At 52.8% G+C, this 24624-nt stretch overlaps 2 protein-coding genes across 8 annotated transcripts in view; both read right to left on the bottom strand.

Moving 5' to 3' along the window:
• Positions 1 to 14270, bottom strand: part of DOT1L (DOT1 like histone lysine methyltransferase) — a 67882-nt gene extending 53612 nt beyond the window's left edge. For 2 of the 5 annotated variants that reach the window (XM_061466771.1, XM_061466775.1), the window contains exon 1: positions 13911 to 14269. In XM_061466771.1, the coding sequence (XP_061322755.1) occupies positions 13911 to 13991 (81 nt within the window). In that variant the 5' untranslated portion in view covers positions 13992 to 14269. Of the gene's footprint in view, positions 1 to 10993; positions 11921 to 13910 lie in introns of those variants that run through there. The other 3 variants (XM_061466774.1, XM_061466776.1, XM_061466773.1) reach the window with 3 other exon arrangements.
• The window catches only part of SF3A2 (splicing factor 3a subunit 2), a 161021-nt gene that overhangs the window by 73697 nt on the left and 62700 nt on the right, over positions 1 to 24624 (bottom strand). Inside the window, exon 1 of one of the 3 annotated variants that reach the window (XM_061466785.1) lies at positions 17491 to 17501. The exons of 1 other annotated variant lie outside the window; for it this stretch is intronic. The gene's annotated coding sequence lies outside the window, so the exon portion shown is untranslated. Of the gene's footprint in view, positions 1 to 13714; positions 13725 to 17490; positions 17502 to 24624 lie in introns of those variants that run through there. One more of the 3 variants, XM_061466786.1, reaches the window with a different exon arrangement.

Genomic DNA, 24624 nt, shown 5'->3' with positions numbered 1-24624 from the left:
TTAACTGTGAAGTACAAAACTACCCAAGAGAGTGGCTCATCCATAAACATCCCCTATAAATCTTCATGTTTCGCTACACACAGTTATCACAGTAGAAGCCCCTTAGGCTGATCCAGCTCTCCCAGTAAACTCTGTTCCTGTACAGTAAGAATCTGCTTTATCAACATAAGCACATTATACCGGAAAAGTGAATTCATGCTTATTCTGGCATAACCGTTTTCTCTGAAGAAGTTATATTCTTCACTGATGGTACTGGGCAGCTTCAGTGCTCGCAGAACACACAGAGAAACCCCTTGTCCTATAGGGCTTCATGAAAACGCCCCATAAACGGCCAAAGCTGCTTAATCAGCAGATTCCTTTGTCTTGGGTCAAAAGTGAAAAAGGAAGGTAAAAAGAATAAGAATAAATCCCAATGCACATTTACAGATCATCCCATTTAAGCAAGTGGATTTATTAACACAACATCATGTGGAAATTGGAGCCAGAAAGGGCCTTTCCAAGTTTAGCTTGTGCCATTATCCAGGCATAATGAAGTTGAAAACAGTTCCACATTTACTGCTGCTAAACTTCTCATGTTGAAACACTTACAAAGTTTACAGTACTCTATAACTAACATACTTTGTCCTAGTTGACAGGCTCCCAAGATCTCATGCAAGTCAGAGACGATGTAACATTTCTTCAAAGCGGACACAGCCATGGAAAATGGAGGGGGAAAAAGGGGGAAAGAGATCTAAAGGAAAGCCAGAACAGTTTCCCCTCCTTTAGAGAACCTTTTAGTCCCATTTCCACATTATGGTTGGAAGATTTAATAAGAAAAGGCATTAAACAGCACCAGTCATCACATCTGTATTCATGCAATTGTTTATGACGCTGATATAGTCTTCAGCAACTCAAAACACAAGTTCAATAGAAACCTCACCAAAACCACAGACTCTGCTCCCACCAGCATCAGCCTTTGTCCAGCATCCTTACAAGCAGATGCACTGGGTTTGGCCAGACACGCAACTGAGCTCAGTGCAGCAGCTTTAACCTGAAGCCTTTTACAACCCCATGGGTGAACACTGAAACCAGCAGGCTGGGAGGGACTGGTGGCAATTCCTGATGGCTCTGCTGTAATCACAGCACTCTGACAAACCTACACCCACCTCAGCTAACAAAGCACACTCGGAGATCATGGCTTGGGCCAGAAGAGACCTTGAAGCTCATCCAGTTCCAACCCCCTGCCACGGGCAGGAACCCCTTCCACTGGAGCAGCTTGCTCCAAGCCCCTGTGTCCAACCTGCCCTTGAACACTGCCAGGGATGGGGCAGCCACAGCTTCTCTGGGCACCCTGTGCCAGCACCTCAGCACCCTCACAGGGAAGAACTTCTGCCTAAAATCTAATAAAGATGGCCTCAAGCTTCTCAAATTCAGACACGGTTTTGGGGTTTAGGAGCCCTGAAGGTTGGGGGCTTTTCCCTTTTTCAGGCTGCAGGGACCCATGACCAACACCAGCATGCCAGCTACACCTCTAACACAGGCAGGTTATACAAGCCCGTTGCGTTATACTTCAGCAAACAGGGAGCCATGAGAGCACAGCTTTACACTGTATCTGCATCCGTACTCATAGCGCTTTGTCAGTAAAATATCCTGGTAAAGAGCCTCCTACAAACAGCCTGGCTATCAATCATGAAAAACTGTGCAGAAGCCTTTTGGATGAGTCTCAAGGAGCGTATCTAGTCTGTCTGCAGTCATGAGATGATGCCACGGTACTCTGTGTCATGGAGTTCCATTCATCCTCCAACTCTGCTCCAAGCTGTTCTCCCACCCTCCTCCCTTACACACTGATGTGAAGCATACTACGTGCTGCTCATTGGCCTGGCCGTACTTCTGCAATGTTCTTGTATTTATGTAGTCTGAGAGGCCCTCAGAACCTTTTGAGCTCCATAAATGGAGTCTATTTCATGAGACCTTATCTCTTTAATGTGGTCTATGCCCTAAGTATTTGAAGTAAAAAGTTGCAGTCTGTAATAATTATTGAGAATACCTAAAGCTATTCCTAACAAGTTTATTTATATTAAAAAAACTAAACACACATTAAAAGCCAGTTCTTGCAGTTAGTTCTCTCAAGCTGAACTTTACAGTAAGTTCTTCTTTTCAACCTAAAAGTTCCATTTAAAACTGAAACGTGAGCTCCCACAGCAAGTTCAATGGTTTTTGCCAAGACACCTCCTTGGGAAAATGATGGAAAGAAAGCAGACATTTTTTCCAAAAGTCACTTACAAGGGAATCCAATTTTCTATGGAAAACAGTGGAGAAGAGTCAGCCAGAACAACTGAGCAGCTTCGCAGTTCCGATTCTTACACCGGATTTCTCCATTCACATGTTACTACAACTCTAATCGCGGGCGTTAGGAGCTTGAAGCCAGCAACACACCCACGGCTATTACTTGCAGTACACTAGTGCCCAGAAGCCCTACCAGCCTGCACGACTCCTGGTACGCCCCGTGCCAAGCAGAGTGAGTCCTCCTGCAGAGATCAACGAGCTGCATTAGCAGTTTGGCCCTTTAGGACATGGGAATTAGGCCAATTTTTAGGAGTTTGGTCTTTTCCTTCTCTTCTCCTGAAGAACTTTCCCATCCTGACTGTTCTCAATGAGGACCTCTTCCTGCAGTTTAGGCTCAGCTCTCTGATTAGGGGGGGATGAGGAGGAGAAGCAAAGACTGGATAATTAACTTCAACGTTCAAGTCAGCCCATGCTCTCTGTACAAGAGGCATTGTGCATCTTGCAGCCATCAAAATCCTACCCATGGTTTTAAAGGCCAAATCAGACCTTTCCAAAAGCTCTTTCCAAATACATATTTTCATGCAATCATTATCATTATTCTGATATCATTCTGTATTCTAGTACTGTATCCTAAACTCTCGGGTGTATTTGTACAGGACTAGTTATCCCACAATGCAGCAATTCAAATCTAACCTAAAGCAACAGATTTAAACAGACACAAAGAACTTGTTCAATTAAATTGGGCAGCCGTCATTGCCTGAAGCAAGGAACAGCACCCTAGTGCCCCTTCCAAATTTACATCTTTTTATATTTAGGTCTTTCTTAGGAAGCCACGCTTATCCTTGGGGATAAGTCATTTGGAGTTTGTGGGGTGATCACTGTATTTCTAAACTTCATTTCCCTACATGCAAAGTGGAGTCCTTGTGAGATCTGACCCATCTACAGAATAAAGGCAGCAAAAAAGCCCAAACCTGAGAGGAAAACAAGAGGTCTGAAAATCCGAATGTAGTCTTGTAAAACAAAAACGCAGCTCATGCCCCTTCAATGAGCACCATACACAGAATTTATGACCCCTTTACCCACTCTTCATAGAAAGGAACAAGGGTTTGCAAAGCAGGATGAAGAGATCTCCCACTGGCCACCAGCTGAACCCGACCAGCTCCGAGAAAACAAACCCTCCAACAAGCTAGTTACAAACAAACCAATGGCAACACTCATGTACTTTTTAATGAATGCTTTAGATACTGTTCTACCTCCAACACTTCAACCATGTAGCACTGGCTCCCAAGGATAAGCACGGATCCACTCAAGTATTAACAGAAGGCATTTTGATTCGCCAATCTATTTAACTCCCAAAACAAAAGAGGTCAGGCTCACTAGCCCCTGGTTTTAAAGAACAGCTTGGTTGCCTCTCATGGCAGCTCTCTCCCCAGGCAGTTGTCCATAAATCCAAAGGAGAGGATGTTACAGCTGGAGACAAGATGGTTAGCAGAGATCAAAAAGATGGATTAGGAAAAGCCAATCAATCTTGCAGAAGGCAAGTGGGACAAGTGCCTCTTTAATGTGCCCTCGGTTTCCTCCATCTGTGGAGGATGATAAGCATTTCTCTAGACACCCAGAAAGGCAACATGAGCTGCTGCAGCTTCCCCACCGGAATCATGGAAGCATGCAGCATCCTGCATGGCGCATGGATGCCCTCTCACAACTGCTGCCGTCAGCCTGTCAGAAGTCTGCATTCCTCCTACCCCAGGGTTTCACTTCATTTACACCTTGCCTAGGAAGATTCCCCACTACCAGCTTCTACATCCAAAGCGTGTCCATATTCAATACACCTACAAACAGGGGTTGACAAGAGCTCATGGAAAGCCAAAACCAAAGCACTTCCAGCTGCTATAGCAGCAAAGAGCTGCCTGCAGGCCAGCTGAACAAAGGCAGAGATCTCAAACCCTGCAGTCCTACCTTAAATCACTTCACATTTTAGGGCCCTTGCCTTGGGCTCAAATGCTAGTTAGGTTTTGAGTAAGGAAAAGGCAAAGTGCTCTGTGCAATATTTCATACTGTATAGCTAGACTTCATTTAGTATCACCAGATTCTATCCCAAGTCAAGCTTGTGTGACTCAGCTTCCACAGCAATAACCAAAGCACAAGCTATCTTATCAAGAGATATGAGGACCAAAAGTCTTCTTTGAAGCACTCAATTATTGTTGTTCCCTTAATCAAGAAAGTACAAGGCCATTCACAAGCATACACATATATTAGCATGTCTAAAAAGAGATCTCCTGCAGAGAACAGCTTGTGTCCATTCTTTTCCTCCCAACCTCAAGAGAAGTGGCAAGGGAAGCAAGAGCCACCGAAGTGCATTTCAAAACCCATCTCCCATACAGTCAAAAGAGCTGACAAGTTGTATGCAGTTTCAGGAATTCCTAAGTTTACTGTCACACAAACCTAGATGGAAAACACAGAGGGCACTGTGGCCTCCTTATTGGCTACATATGGCTTTTCAAAGGAAAACCAGGTTTGGCCAGAGAACCAAAATATACTGAAAGTGTTAACAAAGGAAATTGGAATTAGAAAAGATCCAAACAGTATTTCTTCTACAGCATTTGTAGACAAGACAGTTGTGGATGCGGTTGCAACAGAAACGCACACTTTCACTGGGGTATCTAAACCACAATAAAACCGTTTTGCCTCTCCACACAGCAATTCCAACTGTTGCTACACACACTGCACAAATGGAAGAGGGCACAGTTCCCATGCTAGCACGCAGGAGGGGCTGTGTAAACATATTAACATGCAGTCACGCTGCAGGAGTGTCTAAGGCAACATCCACATGGACCAGTTAGAGCGGGATGACCTGCTGGCTTCAGTCTGTGTAAACCAGACATAGCCCAGACATAAGAAGTAGTTCTGTTACACAAAAAGACAGCCCAGTTACAGAAGGTGCCAAATGAAGGACTCCAGCGTGTGCTTGCTCTGGGCCAGGGCAGGCTGCTGGGCTTTCACTTCACTCACCCAGCATCACTCAGACAGTTCAAGCCAACACAGCTGCCTGCTGCCCTAAAAGCCACCTCCTGCGCTGGGCCAGCAGTGCCTATGCACACACACAGCAATGTCAGGGAAGGCTTAAGCTAAACTTAAAGCCTTTTTGGAGCTTTGGCTTAGCTAGCTTTCAGTTCACCCCACACCAGTGTACAAACACGCTGCTATAGGCTGAGGACAGCTTAGACTCAACAGCAAGTGGACAGAGATGGCAGCAGCTATTGCTACTTGTGGAAGTACCAGTTTGAGACTTTCACCTAACAAGAACCACCACCTGTATTAATAAAGAAATAACCCTCTGGTGCAGCAATAACTGGAGAGTTGGGGTAGCAGAAAACAGCCACACGCATGCCAGAAACAAACCTTTGTGTGAAACCTAAGCAAAGGGTTACTGCTGCTAGAAATGAATACCCTGTCCTAGAACTGCTGCTGTTGAAAGCAGTTCCCATCTCTCTCAATCCTGGAGTCTTCCCACTCCTTGTTGGGTGCTGGGAGGAAACTCTTCAGTCAGGTTTGCTCTTCAAACGGCTGGTCCTCACCTCCTGCAAGGACAACTGGCCAGTCAAAGGGAAGCATCCAAGATAACATCATCTTAAGCATCCACTTCACATCTGTAAAGATAACTCAGTCTTGGACAGCCCAGAAATGCAGCTCCTGCTTAACATGCAAATATTCTACATAACAGAAGTCCCTGTACTCTTTCTGAAGCTCAGTGAGCCCTTAAAGATGTTTTGTTAGGGACAAAAGAAGAATATGAATGATTACAACCTTCCCCCCCATAAGCTTTAACTTGCTTGCAGAGCTGATGCAAGCCACATCCAGCGAGGACTCTGAGCAGCATACATGACCTTCCTAGTGCCAACCATTTCTAAAAGCTTCCACTTAAAAGGTCTTTAAACTACCCTGCAATATTACAACGTATTCCTCGTATGTTGCAAATGAGGACTGGTTCTAATAAGCAGGCAGGGAAGCCAAGGTGGGATCAACGCAGGCGCCGGGCCCCAGCTCCAGAGGGTCAGGGGCCACCCTGCCCAGCATCTCATCCCCTAATGCCCAACAGACACACCAACATGAGGGAATCACCTGCAACCCCACGGAGACCCAGCTGAGGAATGAAAAAACAGGCTTAAAAGCTCAAGAAATATATGCTATCAACACTAATAATATTACAAAGCTTTAAGAAGCAAATGACAGTAAGCTGCCCTTCACATGCCACAGAAAACATGAGAAAGTTTCTCAATCACAGAAACTGTGTTAAAACCCATTGATTTTTACTACAATTTATTTAGAACCTTCTGTAGTGCTTTGGCTTTTTCCAGTTTCCAATGCTTCATTTAGCTGTCTTCAATAATTCCTTACATTTTTCAGCTATCACTAGATGTTCTGCCAGTGTGGACTTTTAGGAAATTCTCATTCATTCATGAAATGAAACAAAACCAAATACTCAGAACAGGAACTTTTCTGCTATTCATAGATCTGCTCCTATCTATGAAGCCATCGTTTCCTGCTGTAAAATATACTCAACCCTCTTCCTATGCTCTAAAAATAGCAACCTACTCAATTTGATATCTATAGCAGCATGTGGCCGAGATCATCATATATCGTTTTACTTCTTGCTCCTCTTCAGAGTTTGCTTTGTCTCCTCTTTAATACTCACTACAAAAGTAAATATATTATGCTCACAATTCCTTATATGAACAACTTTTGCTTCTGTAGATCCTTCTGTTGGAAGGAGAAAATAAGTGAAGTGAGAAGACCTTAAATATGTTGAGAAACTTCAAGATTATCAATGTGATAAATACACTGTAAGGGACAGAAAAGCATCCCACCTCTGCTCCCTGTCTTGATCACTACAGTAGAAACCTTTAATCAGGCAGCCAAAGGTTAACTCGAAGCAGGAAATAAAAAAGCAAGGCAGTATGAAAGGGGAAGAAGAAAGAAGGAAGAGTACAGAAGTAGACATATGGATGTCTGGGGAGAAGGGTGATTAAATTTCCCATAAATCTCACATACCAAGAGGTAAGATATTTTGCCTAAATTCCCAGGAGGAACACAATTCAGTCACATATCTGAGACTTGAAAGGACAACCATCTCCATATATATTAAGGCTGCCATGAAGGACAAGAGTTGGAGTTGCATGTGATGGCATGGATTTCCCTTGGCACACTAAAAGCTTTCAGTGCTGTGTCCGCCTGTAACTGATGGGTGAATTTTAGGTAGATAAATTTGAATTGCCTGAGCTGGAACTTTGGCCAGGACAGGAACATTAATCCTCACTTATCTGCTGATAGAAAAGAACAAAAAAGCAATCTTCACCAGCTCCTCTGCCCTTCAACAGTTACCTTTCAGGTAATTGAGTTATATGAAGAAATAAAGCCTGCTGTGGTGCTAAGATGCAATACAGGAGAACAACTTTTTTCTTCATACAGAAATATCAGGGAAAAAACATGCGAGTTGACTGCACTCCTGCTTTATATTGTATCCAACGGGCCAGAGCTTTGAACAAAAGCCAGTCTGAAAACTGCACAAGTACTGATTGTCACCCATGGCAAGTTAGACTTCAAAGGGTAAAGCCCAGAAGAAAACTGCTCCTCTGTAGTATCACGTACTGCACAATTAAATGCTGTATGGTTACAGTCTTCCTCACCTTGCCAGGCCACCTCACCTCCCAGCAGCACACTGATGGCTTCCCTTTGGCATGCAGGAGAACAGAAAAGGACAGGAAAAGCGATGCGACTGTGCCAGCTCTGTCATTTGCTTCTGCTTATTTGCTGGGCAGCAGCAAAACCCAAGTACTTCTGAAATGACTGAGTCAATTATTTCCCAGTTTTACATTATTCACTCTTCCTACTCCGTGGGTCTTTAGAACTGGGTGTTGAGAAATCGGAAGTCCCCTCAAGTTCTCAAACCTTCTTCTTCCCTAGAGAATTTCTATAAGTAATTAGTCATCCCCACAGACATTTCCCAACAAGCTGCACTGACAGCATCTATTAAACCAGAGAAAACCCCCTAACCTCTGCTACCGCTGAAGAATTTCTGGGCAATTACTCAGGGTGTGAGGAGGTTTTTGCCTGGCAGAGTCAGCTCAAACAGTTTCCTCCGCTCGCCACCCCCTTCTTTGTACCGGCGCTGCTGCCCTGGGAAGGCAGCATGAGTCAGATTACAGAGCAGGGTGGAGGGGGGGCCGCTCTGAAAACACTGGAACATTTCTTTCCAGCTCAGATATTTCCAGCGATGCAGTTCCCAGAGCCACCCCCCACACAGCTCCTCAAGAGAGGAGCTGCAGGCACCCCACCTTCTCCCTCCAGCGCAAACCACCCGCACGTGCAAAACGTGAAACGGTTTTCCATCGGCTCATCCCACCGGAGCCTAACGGTGTTATGTAGTAAGGAAGGGCTGGATTTGCGCAGGGAAAACAGGGAGAGCAAGCGGCTGGGGCAAGGCGGCACAGGACCATCCTCAGCAGCAGCCTGTGTCTCCAGCAGGTTGGTACAACACTGAGGGGACCAATCTAGGACCTCCCTAAATTGATCTTACCATACTACGCTATGGCACTGAACTCCAGCAGCAGCTCCCACACTTACTTTACCATCGGAGAAGTCAATGCTCACCGGCAAAAAACCTCTCCCCAGTAAAGCCGAGTGACACACACACACACATACAAAGCATTAAATCCTTAACCAAGGTTTATTATTTCATCCCTACCACTGATCTTTAATTTCAGAGGTGACGCTCCCCACTGGGCTGTGATTTTCATTATCACTGCCTGTCCTTGAGCTCTTCGTGCACAGTGCATTCCTTTGGTGACAGAAGGGTATCAGCTCTATCACCAATCATGGAGATAGGAAAAACCCCACACCACCCACACTGCACACTTCCACCTGTACAAAGTCCAGTACTAGCCAGCTCGTGGCTCATCACTCAGCAGGAGGCACCCACAGATCCACCTCTCTCCCACAGCTGAGAGCAATGCTCTGACAACACTCAATAAGCCAATGAGGATTTTTTTGCCATTACAGCTGAGTGGAAAGTCAGCAGCAAAGAGGAGGAACACAGACATATCAATGAATTATTCAAGCCAGACTTATTGTCACAGTTGCTAATTTGGAGGCTTAAGCTTCAGCAGCTCACAGCAGAGGTACCTGCACAAAGCGCAGCCAGGACTGTCCCCTCCTGGGACAGTCAAGATGCTGAGATGTCCAGGCTGGAAGATGGAAACAAAACCGGCACATAACCCTACTGGGATGCACTGGGGCTTGCCCATCACCAGTCTGGGCACAAGAGGAGCTCCCAGCCACTATCACAGTGCAGACACTGAGCCCTTACAAGTCAAACAGGAAGGGGGAAAACACACACACAAAACCTCAGCACAGGGAGGTCTGCAGTTATCTTTGGGGGGAATGCTATTCAGCAGGCGAACAACGGGAATGCCTACCAGGCAAAGAGAGCAAGGCAAGACAGGCAGATGTTTAATTCTGAAACTTGAAAGGACTTGCACACTATTTAACATGACAGGCAGCGAGTCATGCACAGCCATCCATGGGGTGAAGGCCACAGTGCCACAACAGCACACACCACTCAAAGCCAGCACCAGTGCCACCCTCCTCTCATCACCTGGCTGTGCCTCCCTTTTGTGCCCCGTCAGTCAGGGCTGACACTTCCTTTGATCACTCTGCACACCCCGTCAGTGCTAGCCCATAGGAGAGGTGGTCACGGTGTCCTCTGACCCATGCACGTGCTACCAGAAAACAGGCTTTTCCACATTCACAAACTCCTCCATCACAACAGGGCGCAGCTTAGCAAACACCAATGGGGGTGACAATCATCAGCCTCAGCAGGTCTGTGTGCGTGCAGGCCCCCACTGGTGCCAGGGGTCTAGGAGCAGAACTGTGGCACACCAGACTGGGACTCATCCAGATTAAAAAACGTAAGAACCAAAAAAACCCCAACCAAAAGCAGCAAACAACCACCTCCCCACACACACCTTTTTCATAGAATCCCAGCCTGGTTTGGGTTGGAAGGGACCTTCAAGCTCATCCACTTCCAGCCCCTGCCACCTTCCACTAGAGGTGTGTGGTTTCCCCACACACATAGGAGGCTGGGACTCCTTCAGCAGGAGCTGTTGTCAGTAGTTCAAAGTACACCCTCAGACTCCTCACGGATTAGGCAGAACTTATGATGTGAAAAATCTCCATGTTTAAACCTAATAAATGTTCAGGTTTAACTATAGTAAAAAGTCAAAGACAAGAGAATGAACCAATTTAAGGACAACTCTCTGGAATAAACCTAAACATCTGCATGTCTCAGAACTACTTCCATCAGATCTAAGGAGTAAGCACCAAGTTGTGCCTATGAATACCTGAAATATGACTACTACCTTATTGGCATTAGCCTATTTAAGACCACCTAGACCCATTAACTCTGCTTGCTCACCCCTGTGAGAATATAACATACTTCCTTTATCCAGGCCTGTAGCTCACCCAATATCAAAATTCAGTTTTTCAGTGCAGTACCAGTGGTCTCTGACAAGCCAACACAAGCAGAAGACAGGGCAGGTATGTGGGAGTCAAGGAGTTAAACAGCACACAAAGGAATAAACTCACTTCGGCTCTGATTAAGCAGGGCACTCATAAAAACAGAGGTCAACATCAGAAAATATTTTGTGAGTCATGAGGAGAGATTACTCACCATGCACTATTCAACTTACTCATCACAGTGTGCTACGGACAGAACTGCTCACCATGTATTCATTAGGAAACCGTGGCCTTTCCTTTGAGACAGGGAGAAGGCGGGGGAAAGAGTCATACTTTCAGTTTTGTATGTAAGCCAGTGGGAGGCTGGATCTGCAACACCAATGCTCTCTCCTCCCACGGCCCTAATTAGACTCGTAGGGAAATACATGTTTCACATCAGCCTCCCAGGCTCTTTTAGCATCCCAACAAGCAGCAGTTTGTCAGCACAGCTATTATGCGAACTCAGCAGTCTGAAGAGACCCCACTTTTCCTATTATACCTGAAATAAGCAGCAGTCCTGCAATAAATAATGTTATTAATCCAGGCACCCATTAATACAAGACATTAGACCCACAGCCTTTTATGCAGCAATATGACCGCTGCTAATTTAAGATGTAGTAAGAGCATAAAAATAGCCAAGTTACTCAATGCAGGGTTACATCACACGGAGGTGCTCATCAGTCAGCAGCCTACAACCCCACTCAGCCTCTGATGCTGGGAGAGATAATTCCCAGCTATCCCTGGCACCCACACCAAAAATAATTAGCCAGACTGTGAGCTTCCCCTCCCCTTGCTCTCCAGCTCTCTCTGGAAAACAAATCTCATAGCAAACAACAGGAAGCAGCAAGAATAAATAAATAAATGCAAAATAGAACTACTTGAAGTGTATTTCCCTCTCCCCCACCTGGTATCCCACCTTGCTTCTTCGGAAGCCAGAAGCAGACGGAGTGGTGAAACTAAGAAATGTTCCGCTTACGTCAAACAGAGCTGAGCTCTAAAACCACAACGGTACATAGAGCCTGCTGCCAGCTCAAGGCTGAGCCAAGGAGGGAAAGAAACTCTTCAGTTAAGGGAGCACAATGTCAGGAGGCCAAATGCCGCCGTGCACCAAGAGGAGGAGGATCTGTTCCTAACACTGCAAGCAGCACACGTGTATATATATGTGTGTGTGTGTGTGTGTGTATGCATGCCCGTGCACGCAAGCGCACGCTTCTCTAGTGTGCAGCATGATCTTTCCCCCAAACCTGCCAGGATGGAATATTGATCCACTCCAGATGAACCATCCCCTCCCGTGGAAAAACTCACAGCACGGAGAGGAGGTTTCCTGGCAGGATGTTCGGGTTGTGGGGGGTATTTCTTCACACACACAGGCAGCACGTGTGGATAAGCACCCCTGCCCGCTGCATTTCTCAGGGAAGGCAATCTATGTAGTCTGCCATCTTCAGAACCGGCTGCTCAAGTTTCCCCAGAATTAACTCAATCCTCATTTCCCATGCTGCAAACAGCATTAAAATGCACATTTGAAGGAGGGGCGGAGGTTGGTTTGGTTCAGGTTATTTTTTTTCAGCCTGTAGGAAGTTTTATGAATATAAATAAACCCATTCCTTCCAGATGAATCCCTCACCTATGTAATCTTTCACCTATACCCCACACAACCTGCTCGGAGACACCACGTTACTATTCGGCCCCATGAAGTCAAACTGAACCGGCCATCGTTATACTTTCAGTTTCTGTCAATTTAAGCGGAGCGCGCGCCCGGGAACTCACACACACGAATGACAGAGCTGCCCAAACAGGAAAGGCTGCGTTAACCAGTGCTGTCGGAGGCTCCATCGGGAGCAGCCGATGAAAATAGCACACCAGCGTCCATGGAGGATGTTTTGGAAACCACGGATACAGCAACAGCACCAAGAGGCAGGCAGCAGATACAAACACGCAGCCATCTCCCCTGCCACAAGCCATAGATTCGTAATCAGCCGCATACAAGCGCGTTCCGGCTGCCAAGCGTGTTCCAAGATCAGCAGTATCGGCTGCCCCAGCCTGTGCGTCCCAGCACATTCTCCCCGTGAAGCAGCACACGTACGAGAGAGCAAAGCCTGGAACACAACAATCAGCAGCACGCAGGCCAAGTGCAATACAGACACAGAGCGGTTCTCCCCTTTACAAACTGTTCTCAGTGGTGCTACACGCAGTCGGGGTGAAAAACTGGTCAAGGATTGGCACGAACCCTACACGCACACAAACCCAAGCCTCTCAAGCCTTTCACCTCCGTGAGATGGTCACTAATCCGAACACGGACATCGTTATCAAGGTCACACATCTCCCCCCCAGGGCTCAGGAGAGGCAGGGGAAAGTCAGGCAAGTTAGGAAAAACCCCAGCGGCTCCGTCGCTAAAAGAGGGACAAGTGACATTTTATTTGGAAGCGTGAGGATTACGGCTGACTGGAATTCTGTTCGGCATGAATACAAGAGGAGCTGCAAGGGCACTCGCTGGAGGGAGGCGTTAAGCAGCAGCACCGACCCCTCCAACACGCACCAAAGGCAGAGCCCTGCTCCCGTACCCGCAATTAACGCTGCCACGCGGGGGACTGGGTCCGGGGGTCCCCCGAGCACCCCGAGGCACCGGTAATTCTGTCCGCCAGCCACAGAGCCCTGCGCTTTCCGGCAGCTCTCGGTTATTACCCGGTTACAGGAGCCGAGCTCAGGGAAACACGAAAACTTTTCATTAAGCAGTCCTCCTCCTCCCCGCCCTTAAGTTTAGTCAACCAATTATAAAAAGAAATTGGGGATTTGACTTGCAGGCGAGCGGCAGCTCCGCGGGCCGGCAGCCCCGCAGCCCCTCACCCTCCGGCCCGCGGCTGCTCCCGCCTGGGAAGCGCTACCGGATAAATAACGCGGCTCCCTCCCTCCCTCCCTCCCGCTCGCTCGCAGGAAGGATTAACGCATGGCCCGGCCGGTGACAGGGAGCGCTCGGGGAGCCGCCGGGCAAGGAGAACGGGCCGGGGCCGGGCCCCCCGCGGGTGTCCGGGCCCGGGGAGCGGGCGGCGCTGACAGGGGCGCGGGGCAGGTGCCGCCGGCGGGGCCATACTCACGTAGACGGGCAACGGCCAGGGGTAGACGGCGGGCTCGGCTCCCACGGGCGACTTCAGCCGGAGCTCCAGCCTCTCGCCCATGTCGGCAGCCGGAGGAGAAGGAGGAGGCGGCGACGGCCCCGCACCATGCTAGAGGGGCCGGCCGGGGTGGGGTGTGGCGGCCGGGCCCGGCCGGGGGCGTGTGCGGGGAGCGGCGGTGGGGAGGGGAGGGGGGAGGCAGGGCCGGTGCCGGTGCGGGCGGGGGCTCGCGCTGCCCTCGCCTCCCTCTATTGTCGTTGGCGGCTCGCGGGGCTCCCCGGCGCCGCCGCCATCTTGGGCCGGCGTGAGGCGAAGCACAATGAAGGCGCCGGGGCCGGGCCGGGCCCGACGGACGCGACAGACGCGGGGAGGGGAAGGGGGGGGGTGCGGGGGGCGCGGCCTCGCGCTCCCTCCCCCCTGTCCTCAGCTGCCCTCCCCGCGCGCGCCGGGTGCGGGGTACGGCGGCGGGGGGGGGGGATGGGGGAGCGCGGGACCGCGCGGGTGAACGGCGCGCACGGCCCCGGGGACAGCGCGCGTGACCCGTGTGCGCGTGCGAGGCCCCGCGTGCGCGTGTGCAAGGCCCCGTGCGACAGCGCGCGTGATCCGTGTGTGCGTGTGCAAGGCCCCGTGTGACAGCGCACGTGATCCGTGTGTGCGTGTGCAAGGCCCCGTGTGACAGCGCACGTGATCCGTGTGTGCGTGTGCAAGGCCCCGTGTGACAGCGCGCGTGATCCGTGTGTGCGTGTGCAAGGCCCCGTGTGACAGCGCACGTGATCCGTGTGTGCGTGTGCAAGGCCCCGTGTGACAGCGCACGTGACCCGTGTGTGCGTGTGCAAGGCCCCGTGCGACAGCGCGCGTGATCCGTGTGTGCGTGTGCAAGGCCCCGTGTGACAGCGCACATGACCCGTGTGTGCGTGTGCAAGGCCCCGTGTGACAGCGCACGTGACCCGTGTGTGCGTGTGCAAGGCCCCGTGTGTGTGCACGGCCCTGTGTGTGCGTGTGCGAGGCCCCGTGTGTGCGTGCAAGGCCCCGTGTGACAGCGCACGTGACCCGTGTGTGTGTGCAAGTCCCTGTGTGTGTGCAAGGCCCCATGTGACAGTGCACGGGACCCATGTGCATGTGCAAGGCCCCGTGTGTGTGCACAGCCCTGTCTGTGCGTGTGCAAGGCCCCGTGTGACAGCGCGTGTGACCCGTGTGCGCGTGCAAGGCCCCGCATGTGCGTGCAAGGCCCCGTGTGACAGCGCACGGGACCCAAGTGTGTGTGCAAGACCCTGTGTGACAGCGCACAGCACCCGTGTGTGCGTGTGCAAGGCCCCATGTGACAGCGCACGGGACCCATGTGCGTGTGCAAGGTCCCATGCGACAGCGCACAACACCCGTGTGTGTATGTGCAAGGCCCCGTGTGACAGCGTGCGTGACCCGTGTGTGCATGCACGGCCCCATGTGTGCATGTGCAAGGCCCTGTGTGTGTGTGCACAGCCCCTATGTGTGCATGTGCAAGGCCCCGTGTGACAGCGTGTGTGACCCATGTGTGCATGCACGGCCCCGTGTGACAGCACACGGCCCCATGTGACAGCGCACAGCACCCGTGTGTGCGTGCGAGGCCCCTGTGTGATGGCTCCAGGCTGGTGCACAGCACCCGTGTGCGCGTGCAAGGCCCCTGTGTGATGGCTCCAGGCTGGTGCACAGCACCCGTGTGCGCGTGCAAGGCCCCGTGTGACAGCGCACAGCACCCGTGTGCGCGTGCAAGGCCCCTGTGTGATGGCTCCAGGCTGGTGCACAGCGCTCGGGTGCCTGTGCAAGGCCGGAGCCTGTGCGTGGCAGCGCAGCGTGCGCGCAGTTCACCAGCGCAATGGAACGAGCTCACGTGGCTGCTGGTGCGAGGTGTGCACGCAGGTGACAGTGTGGGCTGTGCACCGTGCCACCAGGTCACAGGGAAGGCGCTTGTGTTGCACGTGGGTCGCATGGCATTCCCGTGGGTTCCCAGTACACACGAGTGTGCCCGGCTCCACACGACTCCAAGGAGGAGCTTTCCTGGGATGGGGCATCCTGAATCCGTGGCCTTGCACTGGGGAGCATCCCTGCGTGTGCCCCCATGCACCACCCATCAGTGCACGTCCTGCCCTGGTGCAAGAGGAGCAGCGGCGGGCAGGGAGTCCTTGGGTGGCAGCTGCACCCTACACCCATGGTGTAACCTGGTAGGAGCACTACGTGCTGCAGCTCATGGTGGTGGGGTGGGTGCGCTGAGCAGGAGCTGTGGCACCATCCTGCACCTCTGCACTGTGCTGAATGGCAGCGCTTTGCATCTCTGTAGGTGCCAAGTAGTGGTCCAGGGGCAATCGATTCTGTTTTGCATGGCTTTAGGTGCCCAGCTGGGAGCCCAGTGATAAAATCAGGCCAGAGCTTGTTCCCTTGGTGCTAATTCCACTTAACTGGGGACATGGGGTTCAGGGACACCTGGGTGCCCTGCCTACCTGCCCTGGGGTGCAGGCACTGCCACCCTCCTGCTGCTCAAGGAGCCCTGGAGCACTGGCCCCGTGTCCCGATGCATGGTGGGGCCCCAGCCCTAGCGGGGCTTCCCAAAACGAGCTATGGCTTGCAAGCTGCAGTGGGTGATGCGGGAGTCCCACCCACTGTGGACACAGGGGTCACCTTTCCCCACGCTGCACCTTGGCAAAGGGACAGTGAGTGCACCCCAACACGCAGCGATGGCTCAGCACGTACCCACAGAGCACCAGGGACTCCTGTGGGGTGCACGTGTGTGATCCCCCCTGAGAAATACCTGTCCCAAAGGCAGGGCCGTGACAAAGGTGGGTGCGGGACCCACGGAGTTGTGGTCATCGCATCACAGAATCATGGAATGGTTTGGGTTGGAAGGGACCTTAAAGCTCCTCCAGCTCCAACCCCTGCCACGGGCAGGGACCCCTTCCACTGGAGCAGCTTGCTCCAAGCCCCTGTGTCCAACCTGCCCTTGAACACTGCCAGGGATGGGGCAGCCACAGCTCCTCTGGGCACCCTGTGCCAGCGCCTCAGCACCCTCCCAGGGAAGAGCTTCTGCCTAAGAGCTCATCTCAGTCTCCCCCAGGCCTCCCTGTGGAAGGGGCAATGGAAGGGCCCCGATGTCTGATCACATCCCGCATCCCGGGGGCTGCGGGCAGCAAACCCACTGTGGAACCCGCACAGGGAGCTCCTGTCCCCATGGCATCACCAGCTGCAAACACCAGGGAGGCTGGGGGCCGCCTGCTCCGGAGCCAGGCTTCAGCCCATACCTCGGAGCGATCGCATCCGCTCTCCCCCTGTGCTGGGCTGCGGCTCCAGACCCAGGCATCTGCAAAGTGCTTCAGGCTCCTGCTCCCTCCGCCTTGGTGACGCACGGAGACGCCGATGTTTGAGCTGCGAGCTGCATCCCGGAGGCACCGTGTGCCAGAGCAGGAGGTTTCCAGGCGAGTTTGGTGCGTTATTGAGCACCTCTATTGACTTGGAGGTCACTGCCTCCAAGCTGAGGCCCGGGGCCGTTCACTGGAGCCCTGCGATGTGTCCCTGCTCCTGTCCCCACGCACGTGGCTCCCTCCGAAACGCCTCCGAATCTGGGTCCGAACTCGGCCGCCTTCCTCTTTGCACCCTTTCCACCCCTTAAGTGTCCATCCATGCGGAAAGCTCCGTAGCTAGGAATGCTTTTCTAAAGAAAACACTAAAATCATCAAGTCAGCAGCGCTTAAACCGCTCTGACGGCCTCTTAAATAATCAATTCATCTTTAATTAGCTTACCACCAAAATTCCATTAAATTTAAATAAATAGACATGGCAGGAGTTCTCCGAGGCACAGCAGGCTCCGTTTAAAGAATTCTCTTTGAGTTCGTTAGGTTGCTCTTTAATCAGTTTGTCGTCCCAGTCCTTGTGTGGCCCAAGCAGGCTCCTGGGCTGCTAATGAAGAGCAGTTGAAGCTATGAGAGTTTCCCGGATGGATCCAGGCCGTGCCTGGCCATGTGGCTGCAGCGTGCGCACGGGTGCCAGCACTGATGTCCTTTGTTGGGCAGGTTGGGTTTGGAAGTCCTGCCCTCACCAGGGGAGCCTTTTTTCACCCATTTCTCTGAGTTTTCCACCTGGGAGAAGAGAGGGAAGTGAGCAGGGCAAGGCTTTGTCTCCTGCCAGCCCAATGAGCAAAACTGGTCCCCAGGAGATGGGAGCAACCCCCTGAGAGGTGGGGGCAGCTCTGTCCCCAGCTCTGAAGTTCTCATTTTTGGGGTCATACAACCAGGGCAGTTCAGAGCTGAAGTCGGAGCCCTTCCTGCATCCCACCACTCCTGCATCCCACTGCTGCTCCCACAGAGCCCAGGGACCCCGGGGCAGGCAGCAAGTGGAACAGGGATCCTGGCTCCTGTGGGTATGGGGGCACAGGGAAGTCAGCGGTGCATCTGGGGCATCTTACACAAGATATGCTCCGAGCTTGCCCTGCACAAGTCATGTGCAAAGGCACCTCCTGAGCTCATTCCCATGTTGTTGTTATTCCATTTGGAGCTGTGGGATCAGATCCCTGCAGCGGTGCATCAATTCGCTCGTGAGTGATCAACAGTGCGAGTGCTTGGTGGGATGGGGGCCAGTGTCAAGGTGCACATTGGCTGCTCCAGAATCTCACCTTTCCAGCGCCCTCTCATCCCAAGTATTGACCCAATGGAGTTGACAAGAACACATCAGATCACACAATGGGTTAATGCAAGTCTGTTCCCTTCACGTTAAACACTCCAGCTGGAGCCCCTGGAGCAGCCTGGCAGGATGCTGGTGGTCCATAGCCCCAGGGGATGGGGCCAGCTCCCTGCGGTGATGCCCCAGCCCTGTGAAGCCTCCTCTCATTGTGGTACCCACATCTTGCCCGTTTGTTTCTCCTTTGGGCTCTCCTGAGACACGGCTGCTGGTGCCCTTGGTGGGACGTGGTTTTTCCTTCTCTCCCCCTGGAGCCTGGAGCGTGGCCAAGCTCTGTTCACTGTTTCGTGGTAGGACCAATAAAACCCAGGCTCTGCAAATGGCTCCCGTTGCACAGCTCCTTTCCTGGAGCAGTTTTAACCCCAGCTGGAATCGCAGGTCTCAGTCCTTCAGCCTCCCCATGAAACAAGGACACCACAAACACGAGCCTGGCCCTGCAGAGCTCCCCTTCCCCTCCCTGCTCCATGGCTCACGTGCAGTTTTCTGAGCCCTGTTTTAATTTCCCAGGGTCAATCCCGCATCGCACCCAGGAGCTCCCTTCCACATGATGGAGCAGCATCTGTCCTCTCCATCTGTCCCAGCACCTCCGTGGGCCAAATCTCCCCAGGGATGCTCTGGCTGCAGTTGCCACAACAACAAAACGCTGCAACAGTTTCCTCTCGGGATGCAGCAGCAGCACTGACATCAACACCAGGGATGATGGCAAAAGGCAAAAGGTGCAGGATGAAGCCCTTTGTGGTTGTGAATGACCCCAGTCTGGTCCTGGAAACGGTTTTGAGCCCAGTTTGGGGGCTTTCTGCCCCATCCACACATGGCTGCTGGAGCCACCCTCACCCAGGGATGGGAGCACTGTCACTGGACATGAGGAGCCAGACACCCACATCCCCCAGGAAACAAGATGGAATGAGCCAGGGGGACTGTGACCCTGCTGCCTGCTCAGCCCCACTGAGCCAGACCCAAACCCCACCGCAGTTAACACTGGAACAAGCCCACACTGATCCCACCTCCAGCGTGGGTGCGCGGTGCCCTGCAGAGCTCTTCCCCTCATGCAATGGCTCCAGCGCTTGCCCCTGGTGTCCCCACTGCTGGGCCATGGGGCACCCGCTGCTGTGCCCGTGGGTGCTGTGGCTGCCTCGGCACAGGGGTGCTCGGGGTGATGCTGTTCACTTCAGTAGGGGACAAAGGCACTGGAGGGCTGGGGACAAGGGGACCACGCCAGCTGCACGTGCTCTGCAGGGCAGGAGCAGGCGAAAGCAGCCGCAGCGCCTGAATGGGCCCCTTGTCCCCGCAGCCCTGGCTGGCCCCGTGCCTGCTGCGTGCTTGGCCCCCGGTGACACCGCCTGCCCCTGCATCACAGCTCAGCCGGCACCAACACACAGCACCCATCCCCAAACATGGGGCACCCATCCCCAAACATGGGCACTCATCCCCAAACATGGGGCACCCATCCCCAAACATGGGGCACCCATCCCCAAACATGGGCACTCATCCCCAAACATGGGGCACCCATCCCCAAACATGGGGCACCCATCCCCAAACATGGGCACTCATCCCCAAACATGGGCACTCATCCCCAAACATGGGCACCCATCCTCAAACATGGGGCACCCGTCCCCAAACATGGGGCACCCGTCCCCAAACATGGGCACTCATCCCCAAACATGGGGCACCCGTCCCCAAACATGGGCACCCGTCCTCAAACATGGGGCACCCATCCGAAACATGGGGCACCCATCCCCAAACATGGGCACCCATCCTCAAACATGGGGCACCCATCCGAAACATGGGGCACCCATCACACCCACCCCAACATGGGGCATCCATCCCCAAACATGGGCACCCATCATCCCCACCCCAACATGGGGCATCCCTCCCCAGACATGAAGCACCCATCCCCAAACATGGGCACCCATCCCCAAACATGGGGCACCCATCACACCCACCCAAACATGGGGCACCCGTCCCCAAACATGGGGCACCCAATATGGGGCATCCATTCCCAAACATGGGGCACCCATCCCCAAACATGGGGCACCCATCCCCAAACATGGGGCACCCATCACACCCACCCCAACATGGGGCATCCATTCCCAGACATGGGGCACCCATCACCCAAACATGGGGCACCCATCACCCAAACATGGGGCACCCATCCGAAACATGGGGCACCCATCCGAAACATGGGGCACCCATCACACCCACCCCAACACGGGGCACCCATCCCCAAACATGGGCACCCATCACCCAAACATGGGCATCCATCCCCAAACATGGGGCACCCATCACCCAAACATGGGCACCCATCACCCAAACGCGGGTCACTCCCTGTCCCTGACACGGGGCACCACACATGGGTGCGTGTCCCCCCCTCCGCCGCATCCCCCCCGGCTCTCCCGGGCCACCGGCGCCATCTCGCGGGCAGGGGCGGGCAGGGACGGGCAGTGGGAAGGAAGCGACGGAGCAGCACGAGCCCCCCAACAGGGGCATCCCAGAATGGTCGCCTGGGGACAGGGCACCCTCATGTATAAGCACCTGGCACATCAATCCATCATGGGCATCCTACCAAGGACACCCCAACATGGGGCACCTCAATATGGACACCCCAGCATGGGGCACATCAATGTGGGCACCCCAGCATGGGGCACATCAATGTGGGCACCCCAATATGGGGCACCTCAATATGGACACCCCAGCATGGGGCACATCAATGTGGGCACCCCAGCATGGGGCACATCAATGTGGGCACCCCAACATGGGGCACCTCAATATGGACACCCCAGCATGGGGCACATCAATATGGACACCCCAGCATGGGGCACCTCAATATGGACACCCCAGCATGGGGCACATCAATATGGGCACCCCAACATGGGGCACCTCAATATGGACACCCCAGCATGGGGCACCTCAATATGGACACCCCAACATGGGGCACCCCATCAAAGTCCCCTGAACACAGGCACACTGTCACAGGCATCCTGTTCAGAGCATCTCATCATGGGCAACCCCAACCCCTGTAGGGGTACCCCAGCATGGTCACACTAGTACACACACTACCACGAGCACCCCAACAGGGGCACCCATCACCCCAGCTCAGTGTCCTGGGTTCAGCAGCAGCAGTCATTTTTCTCCTTCTTGGTAGCTGGTGCAGTGCTGTGTTTTGACTTTCGGCCTGGGAACAGAGCTGATAACAAGGATGTTTTGGTTTGGCCAAGGACTTTGTGAGCCTCATGCTCTGCCAGGGAGGAGGGGAAGCCGGGAGGAAGCAGAGACAGGACACCTGACCCAAACTGACCAAAGAGGTATTCCATACCACAGCACGTCATGCCCAGGAGGTAACTGGGAGTTAGCCGGAAGGGCTGGGAGTCTGCAGGGCTGGAGGAGGTATCGGTCAGAGCTTGGTCGGGCTGGGGGGGGCCGAGTTATCGGCCAGCTGGTGCTGAGATGTTGTATTCTCTTCCCTTGTTATTTCCTTTATCATTCTTATCATTGGTGGTAGCAGTAGTGATTTGTGTTATACCTTAGTTACTAAACTGTTCTTATCTCAACCTGTGGGAGTTGCATTCTTTTCGATTCTCCTCTCCGTCCCTCCGGGAGTAGGAGGAGGGAAAGAAGGGGGGAAGTGAGTGAACGAGTTACCTGACTGGGTTTAAACCACGACACTCAGACACCCATCACCCTGCTTGTGCCTGGGATGTGCCATAGGGCAGCCCCTGCCCTTGGCTGGGCTCCCAGTGAACCCTGCCTGTGTTTGCCCCTCTCGGTTGGGTTTGGGGATGTGGAGCTACATGGCCCTGGGACCGCTCCAGCACCACGGTCCTGAGGTCACCCTATGCTGCAGCAGCTGCTGAGCCCAGCCTGAGTTCAGCAGAAAATCCTATTTTTGCCCTTTTGGAGGCTGAAAACCACCAATTCCACGTTTCTTTCCCCCAGTTCAGTTTACCCCAAACCAGCCATTAACGTAACAAGAGCCAAAGCTCATTGAACCTCATAGGGATGGAGTGCGGGCAGCGGAATCCATGGAGCACTCCGAGCACTGGGACAGGAGAGCGCTGGAAGACAGCAAGAACAGAGGTGCTGCCTGTGGAAAACCAGGATCAAGCCCTGCAGGTGCAGCGCAGCTCCATCGCGGATATGATGCTCAGGCTTGTGCCCTCCCACCGACAAACACCGAGGCTCAGCAGCCCATCCTGAGCAATCCCAAGGCACAGCATCCCTTAAGGATGCAGCTGGGAGTGGGAAAGTTCCTTCCCGGGAAAGCTGCCTGCAAACCTGCCGCAGCACAAACAGGAGGTGGCGTTGGTTGTTCAAACAGATCCGAGCTGCAACAGCCGGGAGAGGCAGAGATGGGGAATTCGACGGGCTTTAGATATTACCTACGGCAACGATTAGGGTTAGCGCCATGCTCTTTATCTGCCTTCCAGGGGAACCTGCTCCAAGATGTTGCCAGGCACAGAGGTGACACTGACTGCTCTGTAATTCCCCGGGTCATCCATTTTCCCCTTCTTGAAAATGGGGGTTATATTTCCCTTTTTCCAGTCCTCGGGAACTTCACCTGACTGCCAGGATTTCTCCAATATTATGGCCAGTGGCTTCGCAACTTCATCCGCCCGCTCCTTCAGGACCCATGGATGGATCTGTGCACGTTCAGGTTTTAAAGATGGTCTCAAACCAGTTCCTCTCCTACAGTGGGCCCAAGGTCTTCATTCTCACAGTCCCTGCATCTGCCTTCCAAGGCTTGGGTGGTGTGGTCAGAGCCTTTTCCAGTGAAGACCGAGGCAAAGAAGTCATTCAGAACCTCAGCCTTCTCCAACTCCTGTGTAGCCAGTTCTCCGGAGAGCTTCCTGAGGGGGCCCACGCTGTCCCTAGCCAGTTTTTATTTGCAATGTGCCTGCAGAATCCCTTCCTGTTATCCTTAACATCCCTAGCCAAGTGTAATTCTAACTGGGCCTCAGCTTTCCTAACCTGGTCCCTAGCTTCCCAGACAGCATCCCTGTACTCTTCCCAGGCCGCCTGTCCTTGCTTCCACTTTTTATAAGCCTCTTTTTCCATTTAAATTTTCCTCAGCAGCTCCTTATCCATCTCCCAGCCTGGGCTGCCATGCATGGTGTGATGTCCTATGATGGTGGGACAATGTGACGGTGGGGCAATGTGATGGTGGGGCAATGTGATGGTGGGACAGTGTGATGGTGGGACAGTGTGACGGTGGGACAGTGTGATGGTGGGACAGTGTGATGGTGGGACAACGTGATGGTGGGACAGTGTGACGGTGGGACAGTGTGATGGTGGGACAATGTGATGGTGGGACAGTGTGACGGTGGGACAGTGTGACGGTGGGACAGTGTGATGGTGGGACAGTGTGATGGTGGGACAATGGGATGGTGGGACAATGGGATGGTGGGACAGTGTGATGGAATCACAGAGTGTGGGCCTGGGCTCTAATGGACCTGCTGAAATGGTCCGGGTTAAACCAGGGCTTTTCACAAGCTCATCCTCTCCCCATGTGTCCAACGCTCTCATGATCCCTGATCGGTGTCTGCGCAGGGGGTGACGTTCCACTGCAGATGGGTGGTTCCCCAGAACAGGAGGGAGACAAGAAAATGTTGCAGAGCTGCTTTCCCACCCCACCTTCATCTCCAGAGCTGGATTCCAGCATCTGGGAAAGCAGAGGAATAAACAGAAAGGACCTCGCAAACAAAAAGGAGACGTGACATTGCCAAGATCTCCTTGGGCTCTTTGAGCTGCTGCACAGCGGGTGGAAGGAAAAGGATTTCTGTTTGCTTCCAGTGGTTTTCCCCCTTTGTTCTCGTCTTCAGACTCTGACTTCCAGCTTGTTTTTGTTGGACCCTGGCAGAAGAACAGAGCCCATGGGTTTGTTTTTGTTTTATTCAGGAATAGCCACACACATCAGCCTCTACGCATTGGGTTTCCCTTCTTAAGGGAAAAAGTCAAAGGGTTACAGTTATGTTCATAGGAGTCCTCATGGTACAGATAA

This window comes from Pezoporus flaviventris, unplaced genomic scaffold, assembly GCF_033815535.1.
Source record: "Pezoporus flaviventris isolate CSIRO_AGI_PZ_B2104156 unplaced genomic scaffold, CSIRO_AGI_Pfla_v1 ptg000043l, whole genome shotgun sequence".
Classification (NCBI taxonomy): Eukaryota; Metazoa; Chordata; class Aves; order Psittaciformes; family Psittacidae; genus Pezoporus; species Pezoporus flaviventris.
This window is presented reverse-complemented; position numbering and strand designations above follow the sequence as displayed.